The sequence below is a fragment of the Puma concolor genome, chromosome A2, assembly GCF_028749965.1.
Source record: "Puma concolor isolate L17-30 chromosome A2, mPumCon1.1.hap2, whole genome shotgun sequence".
Taxonomy (NCBI): Eukaryota; Metazoa; Chordata; class Mammalia; order Carnivora; family Felidae; genus Puma; species Puma concolor.
In genome coordinates this window covers 1,420,216-1,438,571 of record NC_141668.1, presented here as the reverse complement: position 1 = coordinate 1,438,571, position 18,356 = coordinate 1,420,216, and the positions used below count along the sequence as shown (strand labels likewise).

At 60.2% G+C, this 18,356-nt stretch overlaps 1 protein-coding gene and 1 long non-coding RNA gene across 5 annotated transcripts in view; both read left to right on the top strand.

The window, feature by feature from the left end:
• Positions 1-18,356, top strand: part of DNAJB6 (DnaJ heat shock protein family (Hsp40) member B6) — a 69,569-nt gene that overhangs the window by 49,588 nt on the left and 1,625 nt on the right. For all 4 annotated transcript variants that reach the window (XM_086685289.1, XM_086685258.1, XM_086685280.1 and 1 more), the window contains exon 9: positions 12,052-12,267. In XM_086685289.1, coding sequence (XP_086541415.1) covers positions 12,052-12,267 — 216 coding nt within the window. The remainder of the gene's footprint in view (positions 1-12,051; positions 12,268-18,356) is intronic.
• On the top strand, positions 12,276-15,163 carry LOC147582910 (uncharacterized). Its single transcript, XR_015243546.1, has 2 exons — positions 12,276-14,479; positions 14,515-15,163. It is a non-coding gene; the product is annotated as an uncharacterized LOC147582910 (long non-coding RNA).

Sequence of the window (18,356 nt, the reverse complement as noted above, 5' to 3'; positions counted from 1 at the left end):
GGAAAGTCGGACTCCCAGACCAGAGATGTTCAATTGTTTTCTCTTTCTCCGGCCGCCCCCTTGCCGAGCTGACCCTGGTCGGCCTCGAGGTGGCCGGGGGGCTGCCTGGCCACTCCGCCCACCCCTGAAGTTGGGAACGTTGTTGCTGATCAAGCCTGGGCCTGAGCAGACAACCTCTTACCTGAGACGGGGGGGCTCGCCAAGGCTCTGCTGTGAGGCCAAGGCTCTGATGCCATCCGGTCTGGAGCCGGAACAGAATGAGCCGTGGCCTCCCTGTGCCCAGAGTCTCCCTGACCGTCCCTCGCCCGGTCTGTGCAGAGTCCGGTGAGCTGTGGCGAAGTGTTCAAGGGCCGTTCAGAAGGCCTGAGGAAAGTTGTGGACTGTGCCTGTCGGGCGGAGACGGGGCGCCCAGCGGGTTCTGGTGTGGCTGGTGTGTGGACCCGGCCGCCCCGCGTGGCGTGGGCCCGCCTCCGGCACCCATGGCAGCCTCGGCCTCCTTGTCCTGTGCAGCCTGGTGGGGAGGCGGGGGGCGTTGCTGTATTTTCTTCCCACACGGTGTGGAGTTCTTGCAAACCGCAGTCTGTTCTTGTGGGAGGAGGTCTGTTAAATTTGGTTCCTGGAAGTCGAATGGTTGGAAATGTCCGTATGAAAGTTGACGGTCATCGCTTCCCACAGAGAACGCTTTCCCATCAACAACGGATTCCTCGCATAACTGTGAAAATCCTGGCTGGGTGGTTTTTTTTTTTTTGTTTTTTTTTTTAAAGCGGGCCCCATGCCCAGCACAGAGCCCATCGTGGGTTCTGAGATGAAGACCTGAGCCGAGGTCGACAGTGGACCCTTGATCTGCGCCACCCAGGCACCCCCGGTGTTTAAATTTTACATTTCCCTGGTCAGTTAGATGGGCCATCTTTCTGTTACCTTGGCGCACATCCCTGGAGTGCTGGGACTCCCTGGATTCCTGTCATGTTGTGGTTTCTTGGGCCTTTGCCTGCTCTGTTGAAGGTGGTCTTTGCAGTTGTCTGTCCGTTACGCTTGCCGTGGGCGGTCTTGATTTCTTCTCCAGAAAGGTGTCTCTCTTTTGGCCTTTGGTTCAATCCCCTCCATCTTGTACGACGGAAGATTTTCTCATTTTCTTCACTTTCACGTGTATATTTCTCTTTAATTCACGTGGTGCGTTTGTGAAGTGGTCTGACTTTCTCCCAGATTCCCCCCCCCCCCCGCCCCGCTGGTCCCTGTCTTGTATGCTGCTGTCACTGTGTTGCTGGACTTCTTTCTTTCTTGTTCTCTCGTCTCAGGCCAGGATCACACTGTGTCAGTAGGAGTGGCTGCCCCAAAGGGCAGCTCGCTTTCAAGCCTATCTTGGGTGTTCTGACACTTGGAAACGAAGGGCACGGCGACTCCAGGTACCCGCCTCTGTCTGATGCCCTTTCCTGACTGGCTGTTGTGTATAAGCAAGTGAGAAAGTAAGTTTTTATGTTGCCTTTAATCCAGTCACCTCACTGTGCTCTTGGCTTAGAAAGGTATCTACTTTTATAGCTAGAGAGCCCGGCTAGATTTCTCCTCTCTGCTTCCCGCCCCCATTTTTTCTTAACCTAGTCGTTAATACCGACCGTGGGCACTTCCCTCCTTGTCCCCAGTAGGCCTGGCTTAAGTCCCTCTGACGGAAGTCCCCAGGGCTCCCGAGGGTAGAGGGGGCCCCGGCCCGGCTCCCGTCTCACCCGGAAGCCGTGCGTGCTCTCTGTCCGCTGTCTGCGAGAGGAGAGGGGACTTGCCTGGAGAGCCTTCTGGCCTGGGCACGTTTCCAGCCACTGAATCTTTGAACTTTTCTGCTGTTCGTGCCGGTGTGCGTTTTCTCCTTGTGAGTTAAGTTCTGTTTTCAGGGGCCGAGTCCATGCTGTCGAGGCTCTTGAGGTTTCGGTCAGCGTGTGGGGAGTGTGCTTTCTCCCTCCTCGGGTCTGTTCTCTACACCTGCGGCTTTCGGGTGCCGGCCTGTTCGTGTTAGTCCTTCTGGAAGCCATAGCTTCTAGTATTTTCCTATTAAATACCTAGTTTTAATCTTTTTTCTTCACTGCGGTTCAGTTTTTGTTTTTTTTTTTAATTTTAGAGAGCGAGCCTGGGGGAGGGACAGAGGGAGAGAGGAGAGTCCTGAGCAAGCTCCACGCTTAGCACAGAGCCTGACACGGGGCTCGATCCCACGACCCTGGGATCATGACTTGAGCTGAAATCAAGACTCAGACACTCAGCCAATGGACTGATCCACCCATGTGCCCCCAGAATATTTATTTACAGCCTTTTTGTTCACAAATGGGAGTTTTTGAAATTACTGCTGAGTTCAACCTATATAACATTCTTCATTTTTGCTCATTTCTAAGTCTGTTGTGTTTTTTATTTCCAGTCAAAACACGGCCTATAAAACATGAGACATCTGTTTGGGATGAGTTGTTCAGAAACAAGTTTTTACCTAGTTGATTCTGTCAACTTTTTGCTGCTGGGTTGTTTCTGTCTCTTAGTTTAGATATTTCTGTCCATATATATTTACCTTCTGAATATGTTTAAAATATTTATCTAGAATTTTTGAGTGAGGTATGGAGTCTGATTTTTATTTTGCCATTTTTGTTTTTGTCTAGCCATATTATATGAATGGCTATTCTGTCCTTTTCCCCAGTGAAATGTGATTTAGTTCTTATTTTAGAAGTTTATTTACTTTGAGAAAGAGGTCGTGTGAGCAGGGGAGGGGCAGAGGGAGAGAATCCCAAGCAGGCTCCACACTGTCCGCACAGAACCCGACTCAGGGCTCAAACTCAACGAACCGTGAGATCATGACCTGAGCCAGGATCAAGTCTTGGATGCTTAACTGGCTGAGCCACCCAGGCGACCTGAAATGGGGTTTCTTTAATTCTTAGTAATTTACCTTTGGAGGTTTTTTTGTTTGTTTTTGGAGATAGCTCATTAGGATTCTCCTATAGTGAATAAATTTGTTAAGGCCTGATTTTTTTTTCACATTTTTTTTTAAATCATGTCTATTTTTAATTTTATTTTTTATTTTTTAAAATTTATATCCAAGGTAGCATATAGTGCAACAGTGATTTCAGGAGTAGGTTCTTTAGTGCCCCTTACCCGCTTAGCCCATCCCCCCTCCCACAACCCCTCCAGCAACCCTCTGTTTGTTCTCTGTATTTGAGAGTCTTTTGTGTTTTGTCCCCCTCCCTGTTTTCATATTTGTTTCCCTTCCCTTATGTTCATCTGTTCTGTGGCTTAAAGTCCTCATTGAATGAGTGAAGTCATATGATGTTTGTCTTTCTCTGACTGATTTCACTTAGCATAACACCCTCCAGTTCCATCCACGTAGTTGCAAATGGCAAGATTTCATTCTTTTTGATTGCCGAGTAATACTCTGTTGTGTGTGTATACCACATCTTCTTTACTCATTCATCCGTTGACGGACATTCGGGCTCTTTCCATACTTTGGCTACTGTCGATAGCGCTGGTATAAACATTGGGGTGCATGTGCCCCTTCGGAACAGCACACCTGTATCCCTTGGATAAATACCTACTAGTGCAGTTGCTGGGTCGTAGGGAAGTTCTGTTTTTAGTTTTTTGAGGAACCTCCCTCCTGTTTTCCAGAGTGGCTGCAGCAGCTTACATTCCCATAATTATGTTTATTTTTGAGAGAGACACACACACAGCACGGACAGGGGAGGGGCAGAGAGGGAGGGAGACACAGTCTGAAGCAGGCTCCAGGCTCCGAGCTGTCAGCACAGAGTCTGACTTGGGGCTCGAACTCATGAACCGTGAAATCATGACCTGAGCCGAAGCCAGACGCATAACTGACTGAGCCCCACAGGCGCCCCAAGGACTGACTTTTTTTTTTTTTTTATTTTTTATTTTTTTCCAGCGTTTATTTATTTTTGGGACAGAGAGAGACAGAGCATGAACGGGGGAGGGGCAGAGAGAGAGGGAGACAGAATCGGAAGCAGGCTCCAGGCTCTGAGCCATCAGCCCAGCGCCTGACGCGGGGCTCGAACTCACAGACCGCGAGATCGTGACCTGGCTGAAGTCGGACGCTTAACCGACTGCGCCACCCAGGCGCCCCTCCAAGGACTGACTTTTAAAGATACCAGGCCCTTGACTCAGCAGCACACTGTCTGCCGTTCACCTGGACGGTGTGGAGGTACTGTCACCCAGCAGGTGTGGGTCAGCCATGTGCCTTCCCTCTGCTCACTCCAGGGCCGGGGATGGAATCTGAGCACTCGAGCTTTGTAAGTGGCACCGTCTGGGGCACCTTTTACCTGAGAGAAGGGCATGGTGGGAGGTATACAGCAGCCCTAGGTGCAAAGGCTCCAACCTAGTTCGTGATTTTGTGCCACCAACTTTTAGAATTACTGTGCCCTCCACTTTTGCTCTACACTTCTTATTTTTCATTCTCGAGAGATCCAGCCTGTGAGTGGGGGGAGGGGCAGCGGGGTAGAGAGCGAGAATCCCCAGCCGGCTCTGGCACAGAGCCTGACGTGAGGCTCCATCCCATGACCCCGGGATCATGACCTGAGCCGAAGTCAATCAAGGCTCTGGTGCTCGACTGACTGAGCCACCAGGCGCCCTTCTGGTTTTGCTTTAAATTTTCCTTTGAAGAGAATTTCATAGGAGCGTTACTAGTGCGTGGTTCTGACCGCTGGGCTCAGTGGACTGGGGTGCTGCCCTTCGGGCCCCCAGGCCCCACGGGGACGGTTGGAGCAGGGGGCTGGCCGCTCTGGCATCTGGGGCGCTGCCTGCCTTTTCCTTGCGGGGAGGGCTCGGCTGCCCAGGGGCTTGCTCTCGGGGTGTTCTTGTGATGAAAACAAGTCCTGGAGTTCCTTGGCACATACCCTCATCTAATAGGTTTTGGAGAGACTTAACAGATGTATTTCACAGAAGACTGAGTAACTTTGAGCAGAAACGACAACTTTTTATGTGGATTGAAGTGTGTGTCTTCAAAAAAATCAACTTTATGAACATACAGAAATAGGATGCTTATTCCGTTCTATGACGCGTGTGTTCAAGATTTGTTTTAGTAATTATGTCAGTGGTTCTTCATCTCGACAACCAAGTCATGCTTCAGACATAAGTTTCCAAAGACCGGACCCCCACACGGGGCAGGCAGTCCTGCTCCAGAAAGAAGGGTCCTTTGGATTTTAGGGCGCACAGGACTCCATTCACGGCTCCTTTGACACGCATCACAGGTCAGGTGTTTGGGAAGGAGGGCGCTGGAATTTTCCTCTCCCCACACCCTCTCACCCCACACAGATCTCTTCCTCTTGAGGCCCTGTGGCTGCTAGAGTTAGGGTTGTGTGGCCCCGAGACCTCCCTCAGGGTGGCTGTAGGAAGCCCCGGGGCTGTGAGGCCGTGCGTGGGTGGGCTTCTGCTTCCCCCCAGCATTTTCTTCCCGCGCACCCCTCTCTGTCCTCTGTGGCATTTGGTTTGTATGCTGGCTGTCGGCAGTCTCCAGCAGGGCGTTCGAACATGACCCCCAGTCACGTAACGGGGCCGGCTCCCGGAAGGGAGGCCGAGCGACCGCAGGCAGGTGAATCCGGATAGACGATCCACAGATGAGATCATGAAGCCTCCACATCCCTTGCTTTCCAGCTGCATTGTCCTCAAACCGAGCAGACGCCACAGGAGACGATGATACGATAAAAGCAGCTGATAGACCCGAGTTGCAGGCACCAGCAGCTTTACTCCCACGACAGCCCCGTGGCCTGGATCTGTGGCCTTGTCCGCTTTGCAGACGAGGCTTGGGACACTGAGACGGTCAGTGGGGTCCGGCCCCTCCGCCCCGGCCCGCACGTGCTGTTCGTCCAGGGATACTGTGCGCTGTAAACTTCCCCTGTGAGGCCTGTGCCTAAGCCCGGCCTGGCCGGTGCGCGGAGAATCTGGAGCAGTAACCGTAACCCTGTGTTTATCAGGCGGCTGCTAAGGTGCCGCTGGTAACTGACACCCGGCTGGCCTGCGCCACTGAGGACCTCCGGCGACGCGCAGTCCGTGGTCCCGGCCGAGGGAGGTGTGGTCGGGGACGGCAGCCACCGTGGAGGCCTGCGTGCGGTGCCTCCGGACGGTTAAGAGGCTGTGTCCTCGGTTTTTAACAAAATGATACTTGTTTTAAGCTGCGGTCCTGGTGGGGAAGGCGGTCCTGGTGGGGCTCCCGGGATCTTTGGTCCTTTGTCAGTGGCTCTGTTGTGGCCCTTAGCGTGGGTTCACGCGTGCTCTGTCTTCCGTGGGGAGGGGCTGGGCAGGAGTTCCTTCCGTGTTCTCCCTCCTGTGTTCTACGGCCCTCCCTGCTGGAGCCCGGGCGCCACGGTGACTTGGTTTCCCCTCACGTGACGTGACGGGCACTGTGTGCTTAGACTCCGGCCAGCTGTTTCGGGAACTAGTCCTTCAGTCCCTCAGCAAGTAGCCTCATCTGTCCGCCTTCTCTGTCTTGCACACGTCACCGTGCCCACCACCTGCCGGCTGGAACTCCCGTGTCCCCTTGTCGAAAAGCGCTCAGGGGCTCCGTTGGCTTAGGCGACGTTTTAGGATTTGTCTCGTGCCCGCGCTTCCAGTTCCTGTCCCACGCTTCTCCGCGCCCGCTCCGTTCTACGTCCGGGTCCCGTCATGGCATGCGCCGCCTCCTGTGGTTTTCCCGTGTCCCTCTGTGTCCCCGTTGCAGGGACTGCGCCCTTGGCTCTCCTCGGCTCTGCTCACTTTTGTCATCCAGACACTGGCCGTCTGTGCTGTGTATAGGCGGAGCACGAGGTGGGTGGCCCTGACCTCATCGTGGGGCCGAGTGTTTACGCGTGTCCTGTCCTGAGCTTTGTAAGAACGGGGGCCTCGTCCCACGCTGGTCTCCGGGGCCTGGCACGCTCCGGGCCCTGATGCCTGAGAGAGTCTTCTGATGGGCCGGTGGCGCATTTCTGGATGTGTGCGTCATCTCACGTTGCATGTGTGGTATTCATGATTTGAGTGAGTACGGGATTAACGCTCTCCCATCCCCCCAAAAAGCAGCTGCAGCCAAGGCCTCTTGGATTGTACATATTTGGGAAAAGTGGTTCTGTTTTTATCTATGGAAGTTTGTTTTCATTTGCATCTTATCAACCCAGAGCACACTCACTGTATCTGGACTCCATTTGGGGAGAGTGCCGGGCGTTAGCCGGGCCGGCTGTGTGCTCGGGGCAGCTGCCCAGCGTGCCTTCCATAGCTTCCTGCTGAGTTCATGTGCTTTGGCCCCGGAGACCGGCAGACCGTGTTTTTGTTTTTAAATTTGTTAACTTGGTGCTACGGGGGCAGGATGTGTTCTGGTATATTTAGTTGTCCAAAAGAAAAGGGTGCTTGGAGTGTTGTCACTAACACTTCCAGTTTAGCTGATTCTTATGCGAGAAGACAGGCTTGCAGAAATTATACCAAAATAGTAAATTTGGTATGGGTCGTAGAACTGGATGGGACTTGTTTTTTTCCAGCTAATTTGTAGCGCCTTCGTAAGGTACAGAGTCGAGTCAGATTGTTTAAAGGATTCACGGTAAATTCCACAGAAGAGGACGACCTAGTCAGTGGTGGTACAGAGCAGGAAGAAGTGAAAAATGTGGCCGGCCGTTAGAAGTGACGTGGGGTGTGGGGGAGGAGACCGGAGGCCCAGTGCTCACTGTTTGGTTTGCATTCCTAGTTTTAAGTTACGCCGGACCACCGTGTGGCTTTGTGAGAGGTTTTGTCGGTGCTGGGTCCCTTCTTCCAGGGCGATCGTGCCCAACGGTGTCCCTGAGTTTGGAGCAGGGAATCGGGGGCCGTGGGAGACCCCTGCCCGCCCCGCCCGCCCCCCACCCCGGCCCAGCACTTGGGCCTCGCTGGGCTGTGGTTGGATGCGATGTCAGAACAGAGGCTTTGGGAGTGGCGGGGAGGCAGGGACGCTGGCCCAGGCTCCGGCTTCGGTGGGAGGGGTTGTGTTCGGTTTTGAGGAAGGTAAACAAGGCCGCTTTAAAACTGAGGGGAGGTGAGGTGGGTTCCGATCCTGTGGGACTAGCCCTCCCTCAGAAGCTCCCTGTCGTGTCCCCACGCGGTGGGGGCAGGTGACATCCCGATGACGGGTTGAGTTCCTTGCACAGCACGTTAAGTGTGTGGTCGGGACCTGCCACTCTGCCACGGCGGCTCGTCCCGACACCGGGCGCGGGCATCCCTCGTTCCAGATGCTCTCGGACTCCCTCTCCACGTCCCCGTGTCTCCGAAGCAGCGGGCCGGGGGGGTTGGGGGGACAGGTCGCGGCCGGTGTGGAGTCTGCCGCACAGCTCCCAGCCCAGGAGGAGGAACGGGCTTCCCGCCCCGGCGTGAGGGTGGCAGTGCCCTGGGTCTCGGGTCGATTGTGCCCTTCGTTCTGATCAAAACCAGCCCTCGAATCCCCTTTCACCAACAGGTGGGGGACGGTGGCCTCCTGTCAGTGCCGCCAGCCCACTGTGCACATAGCGGGTTCAGTGCGTCCTGTGGAAAGGATCCAGTGAGACCTTTGGGGTGAGACCGTGATTTAATCTCTGCTTCTCATTCCGTTTCTTTATCTCCTTTCCCCAAATCATCTTTCCTGTTGCCTGAGACACCGTAAAGTTTGTGGGAACTTTGTGGGGTCAGTGACTTGAATGTCCCTGCTGCAGACCCGAGGACCTTGGGAGCTCACGGTGGCGTGACAAGCCCAGTCACCGTGTCCCCTTTAAGGGTTGACCATGTGGACCAGAAGGACAGGTGCCAGCTGCGTGTCCTACCACTGTTTCTGCAAGGGTCCCTGTGGACCTGACAGCCTGACTCTCCACCCTGGCCACCCGCCCTTATGGCACCGCCATAAGTCCCGATGCCCGGACTGTGCCGCGGGGCTCTAGGGAAGAAGCTTCATGAAGGCGAGGCCTGAGCAGGAGTGGCGCTAGGATTTGCCCGGGAGGATGGGCTCGGGAAGGCAGGGAACACAGGCGCCCGGGCCCCTGTCCGGAGCTGGTGGGCAGGCCAGGGTGCTTGGGCAGGGGCCCCCTCCGAGGGACGTCCTGCAGGGAGCGTGCCTGATTGCCCCGGGTTCCCGGCAGTCCTGGATATGGTGCCCTCCCACGTCCGTGATTTGCTTGCCTTCTGAGCCCTGAGCGTGTCAGGATCCGGGAGGCCTGGGAGACGCGGGCCAGTCTGCAGGGGACAGACGCCTTCACGATCTCTGTTTCCCGTATCTCTGTACATGGGCACTCGGAACGTCCTCGAGCTGAGCACCTTAGGGACTTCTGTCTTCCAGCCACACAGCAAACGCAGGGCACAAGTCGTCCCTGGAAGCCAGCGTGCGTGCACGTCCTGGGCCTGGGGAAGTAAAGACAACGGGGACCAGCACAGCGTCGTAGGCCCGGCGCGTCTTCCCCCGGCCTGTGCGGCCCTCGACCGGCCAGCAGGACCGCACCCTGCCCGTGGTGGCCTTCCAGCTCCCGAGGACCCGTCTCCCAAGGGCCGGCGTGCACTTTGTCTGCAGTGTAAGTGCCGGAAATGAGGCCAGCCGTCCGCGCCCGGATGGGTTCCCTGCACTTCCCGGGGGGAGGTTGCGTCTGAAGGCACAGAGCTGTGGACGCCAAACGGTCGTGGAGATCGTGGGGGAAACGCCACCTCTTGTCGCCGGTGTGGAAGACTTGGTTCCCGGGGTTCCCGGGGTGCGGTTAGCAGGGTGGGAGCGCTGCAGCTCCCCCCGCCACGAGCCTGGCCCCTGCCCTGCCAGGCCCAGATGGAGGGATGCCGATGTTTTGCATAAGAGCTGACGTTGACATGTTCTCAGATGATACGCCGCTGTTCGCAAGGTGTGATACTTACGGATCGTAGGGAGCGTGGGAGGTGGGACTGTGTGGGGCAGGGAAGGGATAACGGGTCCCCCACAGCAGTGTCTCCCTGCTGCCGCAGGGACTCCAGCAGCTTCTTCCTTCCAGGTGGACAGAGCTGAGCACGTGCTTGGGCGGCATTCTGTGCGCACGGAGCTGTTCCTGGGGTCGGGCGTCGCCCCATTTGCCAGTATTCAGGTGTTGGGGTCACAGGCCCCTCCCCGAGTGCTCCGCGAGGCCTACGCACCTGAAGAAACCGAGGCCCTGGCTCCCTTTTCTCCGCTTCCCACTTCAAATGTGGGTTTTGCAGTAGAGTCTCCACGTAACAGTGGTTCCTTCAAACAGCCGCGTGGCTCCTCCTCCGCGTGTCGGAGAGTTTTTACTTCTGTTTGTTTGCTGAAGAACATAATGTCAGCTGAGACTCTCAGACCCCGCAGAGGTGGGCTCCCCCCAAGGGTTCCCCTGGCCTTGCCCTTGGCCCTGTTCACCGACGCCCCGCTGGCCACCTTCCTGCTCAGGCACGGGGTGGCCCTCGCGTGAGGCGCCCGTCCAGGGGGATGTGGCCGCCCGGCCCAGGGCATCCGTGCGCTGTCAGCCTAGTCATCGGATTGGACTCAGGAACCTGCAGCGGGTCAGAGGGCCTCACCGGAAACGTGTCTCCCGCCGTGTTCCCCGGGACCAGCGGGCATCCCCTCCCAGCCTGGAGGTCTGCTTGGTTACCCGGCTCCACGAGCAGCGTTTCAGTTGGGGCCTGCAGGTGGGACCCCGGGGCGGCAGACTCCGAGCTGTAGGCCGGCACGGAGCCAGGCTGGGCTGCGGTGCCGGGGCGTCCAGCCGCCGGAAAACGTTGAGCACGCGTGGTGGGCACCCACAGCGTCCAGAGCCGTGGGGGATTCGGAGGCTCCGTGAGGAACCAGGGACTGGCTTTGGCAAACCTCTAAAGCTCAAGCCCCACGATGCAGGCCGCCCGAAGCCTTGGGATTTCTCAGCAGTGATTCCTGTGCTCGGTGGGGGCGGGGAGACCGTCGGATGTGGCCCCTCGCACCGGCGTGGCCCTGCTTCCGGTGGCCAGCGCTCCTGCGTGAGGGAAAAGTTCACGCCAGGATTTGGGGGCCGGTCCCCGCGGCTCAGGAGTTAGGTCCACGAGATGAGCTTTAGCGGGCTGCAGAGCCATTTAGGCAGGTTGCCCGAGACAGGCGCGTGTCTGTTCCCAGCGCTGAGCCGGGCACCGGGTCCGGAGGAGCCCTTGTGAACGGCTGTGATCGGCACAACTCTGTCCGCGACCGTCCTCTTGCCGCACGCTGCGTCTCGGGTGTCGCCCCAGCTGGTGCTCCTCCGCTGGGGGGCTGTGGGCACGGAAGGGAAGGGGAAAGCTGGCGGGCTTGAGTGCGCGTGCGGGGCTCACGCTCGCACGGGGCTTCTTGTGGCTCGGGGTTGTACGTACCGGACAGAGGGTGTTCGGTGAGAGTTGCTCGCTGGGTGGTGGACGCCCCCACCTCCCTGGAAGGGAGGGTTGGTAAGAGGCTCCGGGAATGCCCCCACGTGGTCCACCCTCCCCATCAGGCGGACAGTTTCACAGCTTCGTTCCCCACGTCAAGCGTATCTCTGGCATGTGTGCCCGGTGGTCCAAAGCCTTTGGTGAATGAAGCCCGAGATCATCCCTTGAACCTGACCGCTTGTCCTGACGGTATCCCTGGTGTTCACCTGTTGTGCAGAGTTACTTCCTGTTGTTTAAAAGACCGGTAGAAACACACCTTTGAGAGCAGTGAGGGCTGTTCCATCTTGGCCGAGTCTCTGGGGCGACAGATGGCCAGCGCACGGGGCCTCGGCTCTGAGCTGGCAGGAAACGTGTTGCCGCGGCCTCCTCAGTGTCGTGTGTGCACAGGCTCCACAAGTAAGGCCGCCCGGGAAGGAGGTGCCCGGGAAGGAGGCGGGAGGCTGCCGCCGCCGGGTTGGTTCTGATGGAATGAATTGTCCTGGGGGGCCCGGCCCCCGGGCAGGGATTGCCGTGGGACACACTCCCTCCTGGGAAGGTCGGGCGTGCATCCGGGAGTCACTGGTGTGCGTGAAGGGGCGGGCGCGGAGCCTGAGGTCAGGCCCCCACCGTGCAGAGGCTGTGGTAAGACCCTTTCTCCCCCCCCCCCGCCCCGGAAGCCGGATGCCCTGGGACAGGAGGAGGGGTGCGGTCCGTGTGAGCTCACGCCTGCCCGTCCTGTGCTTTCAGGTGTGGCGGACGAGGCCGCCCTCCAGGAAGAGCGCCTTCGCAGAGGCCAGAGCGCGCTGCCCTCCCAGCCGGCCAGCACCAGCGGCCCCTCGCCGAGGTCACACGGGCCGGCCGCTCTGCCCAAACACCAGTCTCCGCCCGCCTGCGAAGAGGAGGACGAGTCGGGCAGACAGCGGGCCGCCGGCAGCCCCTGGAACCCCTTCGTGCTCTCTGCAGGTGTGCAAAGGGGCACCGGTGTGGTGCGTCCCCACGGGGACGCCCCCCTTCCCTCCCAGGACCAGAGAGGACAGAGATCGTTGCTGTGCTGTTGTGTCCTGACCTGAGCGGGCGGGGGCCGGGCGGGGGCGGGCGCCCGGTGGCGGCAGGGGGGAGGCACCCGGTTCTCGACTCCCCTCCCGGGAGCTCCCCCCCGATTAAAACGGGATGCCGGTGTTCCACGACGGTATGACGCGTGTTGTCTTGGGCAGAGGATGACACATTTTGCTTTTACCTTAAATGCTCCTTCCTGTGAGTTTCCACTACGTGCTTGAGCCTTCATAACTTAGGGACACACGCCGGGCCCCTCGCCACACCTGCGGGCACCCTGCGGCCTCGGGGAGGACACGTTTTGCGTTTGCTGCCTGCCCCTCGTGCCTTCGTCTGTTTCTGGTTGAGAGCAGAGCACCCCATGTGAGGGTCCTGATGCAGCCGTCCCCCCGGGCAGAGTGACCCCGTTTCTCCGGAGCCCTGGCTCTGCCCCCCTCCAGCTTCTTGACTTGCCGTGGGTCCTTGGGGCGAAGTCCCCGTGGAATTCTGGATTGCTTCTGCGGGTCCTGCTGTGCGTGTAGCTTTGATCCTGTGTTCCCAAGTCCAGCGTCCTTTTGGTTCGAAGCGTCTGTGGCCATCTTGGTTGTCACCACTGGAGGCGGCCGCGGTGACCGTAACAGACTGTGGTGGAGAAGACCTCCGTCCTTCCCCGGTGTCGCAGTGACACGAAGGCGTGCGGCCAGGCTAATTCTGTGGGCCTCAGCAGGACGTGCCGTCACGGCCGGGAAGTAGAAGGGTGAGCCTCGTCCCTCTTCTCCCATCAGAACGTTCTGTCTGGGAATCGCACCCCTCCAGCCTCTCCGGGTCTCCTCGGATAAGGCGGAGGGGTGCGTCAGGGTTTCGAGGAGGCCAGAAAGAACGTGCCACCGCCTCGAAGGCGCATGGGGCGTTGGACCGCGGCACAGGGCCACGCGGGGCGGTGCAGACCCGGCCGCCGGCTGGGCCGTGGCGCGGTGCTACCACAGGCAGATGGACCGTTCGCAGACCTCCGCCTTTCCCTGTGTGATTGGAAGAGAGGGCTGTGTGAATTCAGAACTCATTCTGCCTTGAGTGGGCCTGTGGACGTTTTCCCGGGGTTGATGGTCAGCTCCTGATCTCCAGTGGTCTTAGGGCAGGCCGGGCGGGGGGCAGCGCGGGGGTCTTCGGGCGTCTGGGCAAGGGGCTGAGCCGGCCGTTCGCTTGGCTTGAACACCTCGCCCTGGGAACGGTGATTTAATGGGCTCTGTCGGGTCGTGAGGACACCATGAGCCTACGTACCGGGTCGGAACATCCCAGCCCCCAAGAACGAGGTGCGCAGAGATGGGCCCCCCGGAGCCTCATTCGAGCAGACGGCCGGCTCCTGCGACAGGACGTCCGCCAGTAGACCCGGCCCGAAGGGAACATCCCGAGTTCGGAACGAGGCCCGTCCTTGCCAGGTGAAGCCGCCCGCTGCCCTGGGTCCCCAGAGGCCACGCCTGCCAAGAGCACAAGGAGAATCGGGAGTTCGTTTCTTCCTGTAGAAGAAACGGCTGATTCTTGTCCCTGAAAACGTGAGGAGACGTTTTGGCCCGTTTGTACCATCGGGTCCCCACCAGGCGTTGTCGCGTGCGGAAAACTAGTTGCCCGATGATCCTTGGCACGAGTCTGTACGCAAAAGAGGCGGGTGACGGGACTTCCCGGTCACCAGACCCTTTTCCTTGGCCACGGACAGGCTGGGAGGCTGTGTTCCTGGAGCTCAGCCCGTCCCCCCCGCCTCGAGGACTTTCTGATGCTCTTGGGCCACAGGGTGTGAGGTCTGGAAGCGTGTCAGAGTTAACGCCCCGGAGGTGAAGACACGGTTCCTTGCAGACGTCTGGGGAGCTCACGCCAGGCGCTTTGGGTGACCTCCTTACTGGAGACGGTGTAGCCGCCCCAGAGGAAGGGTCCACAGACTGAGAAGAACGTGCGACAGAATCACACAGTTGGACGGGAAGCCGGCTCAGGGCCGCCCGCCACCTTCGGGTGCTTCCTGCCAGCAGGCTGCTTTGCTTCTCTGCACAGTCCGCTTGCGGCTCTTGGGCCGACGCTGCCGCCTCGGACGCCAGCCAGTAACGAAGGCGGGTCCCTCCGGGAGCTCCCCACGCCGCCCCGGGCAGGACCACCGGTGCGCTCCGGGGGGCCCGGGGGGCCGCAGGACAGCTTCCTGCCGCATCTCCAAGCCTCGGGGAAATTCTTGTTAAGAACGCCGCATAATAAGGAGCATGGTTCCCCAGGTGCCCCTGCTCGCACCTCGGGGCTGGAACCTCCGCTCCACGGAGGGGTCCCTCGGAGCCCGCTGGGAGGCAGCGCGGGGAAGTGATCCTTTGAGGTTGAAGGCGAGCTCTCGCTGGACCCGCGCTCCTCAAGGCGCCGCGTGCGTCGTTTCTGTGAGGCTCTCCCACGTGGAGGACGCGGCCGATCCGATTCCGGGTGCGTGCGGACGCGGCGCTGGGACAGCAGTGTGTGCGCAGGGACAGGCGTGGCGGCCCTGTGGCCCCGGCTCCCGTGGGCGGCGCAGGTGCAGGGCGGTGCGGACCGGCCTGCCGCGTCACCGTGTCGTTCGCGGTTCCGCGGAACGACGAGCCCCCGTCACGCTCGCGCCTGGTTCATTTTGGAGGACACGGGCGCCTCGTGTTGCCCCGTGTCGCCTGGAGCCGGTCAGTCCTGAGGTGTGGCTGAGCGTCTGTCCCGTGCGGATCCCCCGCGCCGCGGGTGCCCCAAGAGCACGGAACTGTGTGGAAGGAAAATTATCATTCAACAAGAAGAAGACTTCACGAACGAAAGAATAAGCTTGACCCTTTTTCCCTTTTTCCCTTTTCCTTTGTTTGGCCTGCAGAAGGCGCCTTACCCAGGACGCTGTGGGACGCTTGGCTTTGCAGAGGGCAGCGTGGCACCGTGGGACGTGTGCCCCGCGTCTCACGCCCGCGTCCGCTTGGGCAGCTTGGGCGCGATACTAACCCAGGCGGCTAACCTGCTTCTCTGCCCGCAGCTCCCACCGGGGCTTTCAGACGTTTCTCTCTAGAGGCGGGGGGGTCTTACCGCGTCCTCGCTGCCTTGAGCTTCAGGTGGCCGAGGGGCCGTCTCCCGCAGGCTTTTCCCCGAACACAGGACCCGGTAAGAAACCGCCAGTGACTCTTTCGATGGCCCACATGTACCCGATGCCCCGCAGACCCCGGCCGCGCTCACGTCGTCTGTGCGATGCGGTGCCTGCCGGCCTCCAACTCACACCCCTGCCTGGGCGTCCCTCTGTTCTGCAGCTTCGATCCCTGAGCATCCGAGGGGGGTTTCTTTCCTCATAATCCCGCTCTGCTTTGTCTTGGGGGGGCCTCAGGGAAAGCTCGCTTTGCGGAGGTTAGGAGCTGACCCCCCCACCGCCCTGCTGGGTGGTTGCTGACTCCCCTCAAGGTTTGCGCCACGGGTGTGGCTTGGGGGGGGGACCTGGGAGGGGGCCTGCCCGTCAATGTGGAGCCTCCCCACCGCCCCGAGCACTTGGCTCCCTTGGTTGGAGCCCTGGGCATGCGTGCAGCTCCTGTGTAGACGTGTTTGAGTCAGGGCAGGGGGTTCCCATCCAGCATCTGTTCCCTTGCGTGATTCCAGAGAGGATCCCCAAGCAGACAGTGGCTGTTGGGGCAGATAAAACTTTCTTGGCTCAGCTCTGGGAACTTGCTTCCAGACCGACCAGAGAGCCCCCCCGGGCACCTTGAGGCTCTGCGACCGGTTGGCAGCTGTCTTCAAAAGGGGTGCTTGTGTGCAGTATGTGTGAGGGTCCTGGGGCCGCGAGGCCTCCGGCTGGTCGGTGTCCCCCACGTGCCCCAGGTGCACGGGCCAGGCACCTGCCGGGCGGGATGTGTTCAGCAGGGGCCGGTCACAGGTGCACACGCTCCACACCCCCGAATCTTGTCATTTGAGCCGAAATCCCTTTAGTTTGTCTCAAGTTACTTTTCTGTCATCATCTTAAAATTTAAAATGCCTGGTAGCAAGAGAGGCATTGTAACAGGGAATGGGAACGAGGAGTTGCCTCCCCGCCCCGTGCCGCAACCACAAGTGCCCTCTGGGAGAGGGGCTGGGGCTGCGGGGGCTTCGGGGTCCCTTCTGGGTCAGGTGTTAGGGTTTCGTGACCGGACCAGGGGCACAGGCTCCCCGTGGTGGAGGCAGGAGAGTCTCACAGGCCCTGGCAGCCTGCCCCACGGCCCGCAGTGTTCTTCTGGGTCCTTCTCCCCGCCACCCTCGGTCGTCTCGGCGAAGGCGGCCCGGGCGGCGGCGTTTGTCTCCCTTGGCGCTGGTGGGCTTCCCCGAGCCTCGGACAGGAGCACCTGTGTCTCGGTGGTAGGTCAGCACGTTCTTCTCTTTCTTTCTCCTTCTCGGGTTATTTTCCGAGTAACTGAGTCTGGCGGGCGGAGGGGAGGCCACCGTCCCCCTCTGCGCAAGGAGCCTCTGAGACGTTATGCCCACCGTGAGGCCGCGGCTCCTGTGCAAGGAGCCCTGCGGTCGGCCGGGCCTCCAGCCACGCACACGTGCGGCCCCTGGCCCCTCCTCCCTGCGTGTTCGTGGGGGCCCATCGTGGGAACCGTTCCCTGTGGAGGTTCCTCCAGGAAGACCGGGTACCTCCGACCGGTAGTCACATCCGATACAGGACACGTCGACACGTCCCCAGACCGGCCCTGGTTCCCTGCTCGACTCTTGGGGCCGTTCTTCCTCCATCGTGCCCTGGATCGTGGCGTTTGGGCCCCGTTCCCTGGACTCGCCTCAGGCGAGGTTGTGCCTGAGCCCCGCCCTCGCCCCACTGGGGGGTCAGCCCTTCGCCTTCGTCCCGCTCAGAACTCCGCGGCGCCTTTCCCAAATGCTTGGCCCGGGCCCGCGTGGTAGCCCCGGTGAGACACCGTGATGCCCGGGCTGCGGGGGAACGTGGCGGGTCACGTGGGTCGGTGAAGGACTGGCCGCGTAAATACAGCTTTCGTTACCTGGATCCGGCATCCGGCCCGCTTGCGGGCTCAGCCAAGGGCTCTTCTAGCTCGTTGCCGGACCGACGAAGCGCCAGGTGCTCGGCCGCTTCCTTTCCGGCCCTTTGGACGAAACCTCGAGGGGGCGCCTCCCACACGTTAAGCAGTCGACACGGGAGAAACGGAAGGTCCGCGTCCTCAGGCGAGACCTGGGGACGAACACCCCAGAGCCCATGGACACAAGCCCGGCCCACAGCAGGGCTTGTCCCAGCAGACGGGACTCGGGTCTGGCCAGTGCCGGAGGGAGCCTGTCCCTGGGGCGGAGTCAGCCCTGCCGGGTGGGGTGCGAGGGTGCCCAGGGGTGCGAGGGCCGTGTGGAGGCACAGGGGTGTGGGGGCACGGGTGTGAGGGCCGTGGAGGGGAGAGGGCAGAAGGGTGAGGGCTGTGCAGGGGCGAGGGCACAGGGGTGAGGGCTGTGCAGGGGCGAGGGCCGTGTGGAGGCACAAGGGTGGGGGGGCACGGGTGTGAGGGCCGTGGAGGGGAGAGGGCAGAAGGGTGAGGGCCATGCAGGGGTGAGGGCACAGGGGTGAGGGCTGCGCAGGGGTGAGGGCCGTGTGGAGGCACAGGGGTGAGGGCTGCGCTGGGGCGAGGGCCTTGTAAAGGGTGCAGGGGTGTAGGGGCCCAGGTGTGAGGGCTGTGTAGGGGTGCTGGCTGCCTAGGGGTCTAGAGGTGCAGGGGCGAGGGCCACGTAGGAGTGCGGGCGCACAGGCGTGAGGGCCGTGGAAGGGCGAGGGCACAGGAGTGAGGGCTGCGCAGGGGTGAGGGTCGTGTGGAGGCACAAGGGTGTGGGGGCATGGGTGTGAGGGCCGTGCAGGGGTGAGGGCTGCGCAGGGGCGAGGGCCTTGTAAAGGGTGCAGGGGTGTAGGGGCACAGATGTGAGGGCTGTGTAGGGGTGCAGGCTGCCTAGGGGTCCAGAGGCGCAGGGGCGAGGGCCACGTAGGGATGTGGGGGTGCAGGCGTGAGGGCTGTGCGGGGCGCAGGGTGGGGTCATCAGGGGCAGGG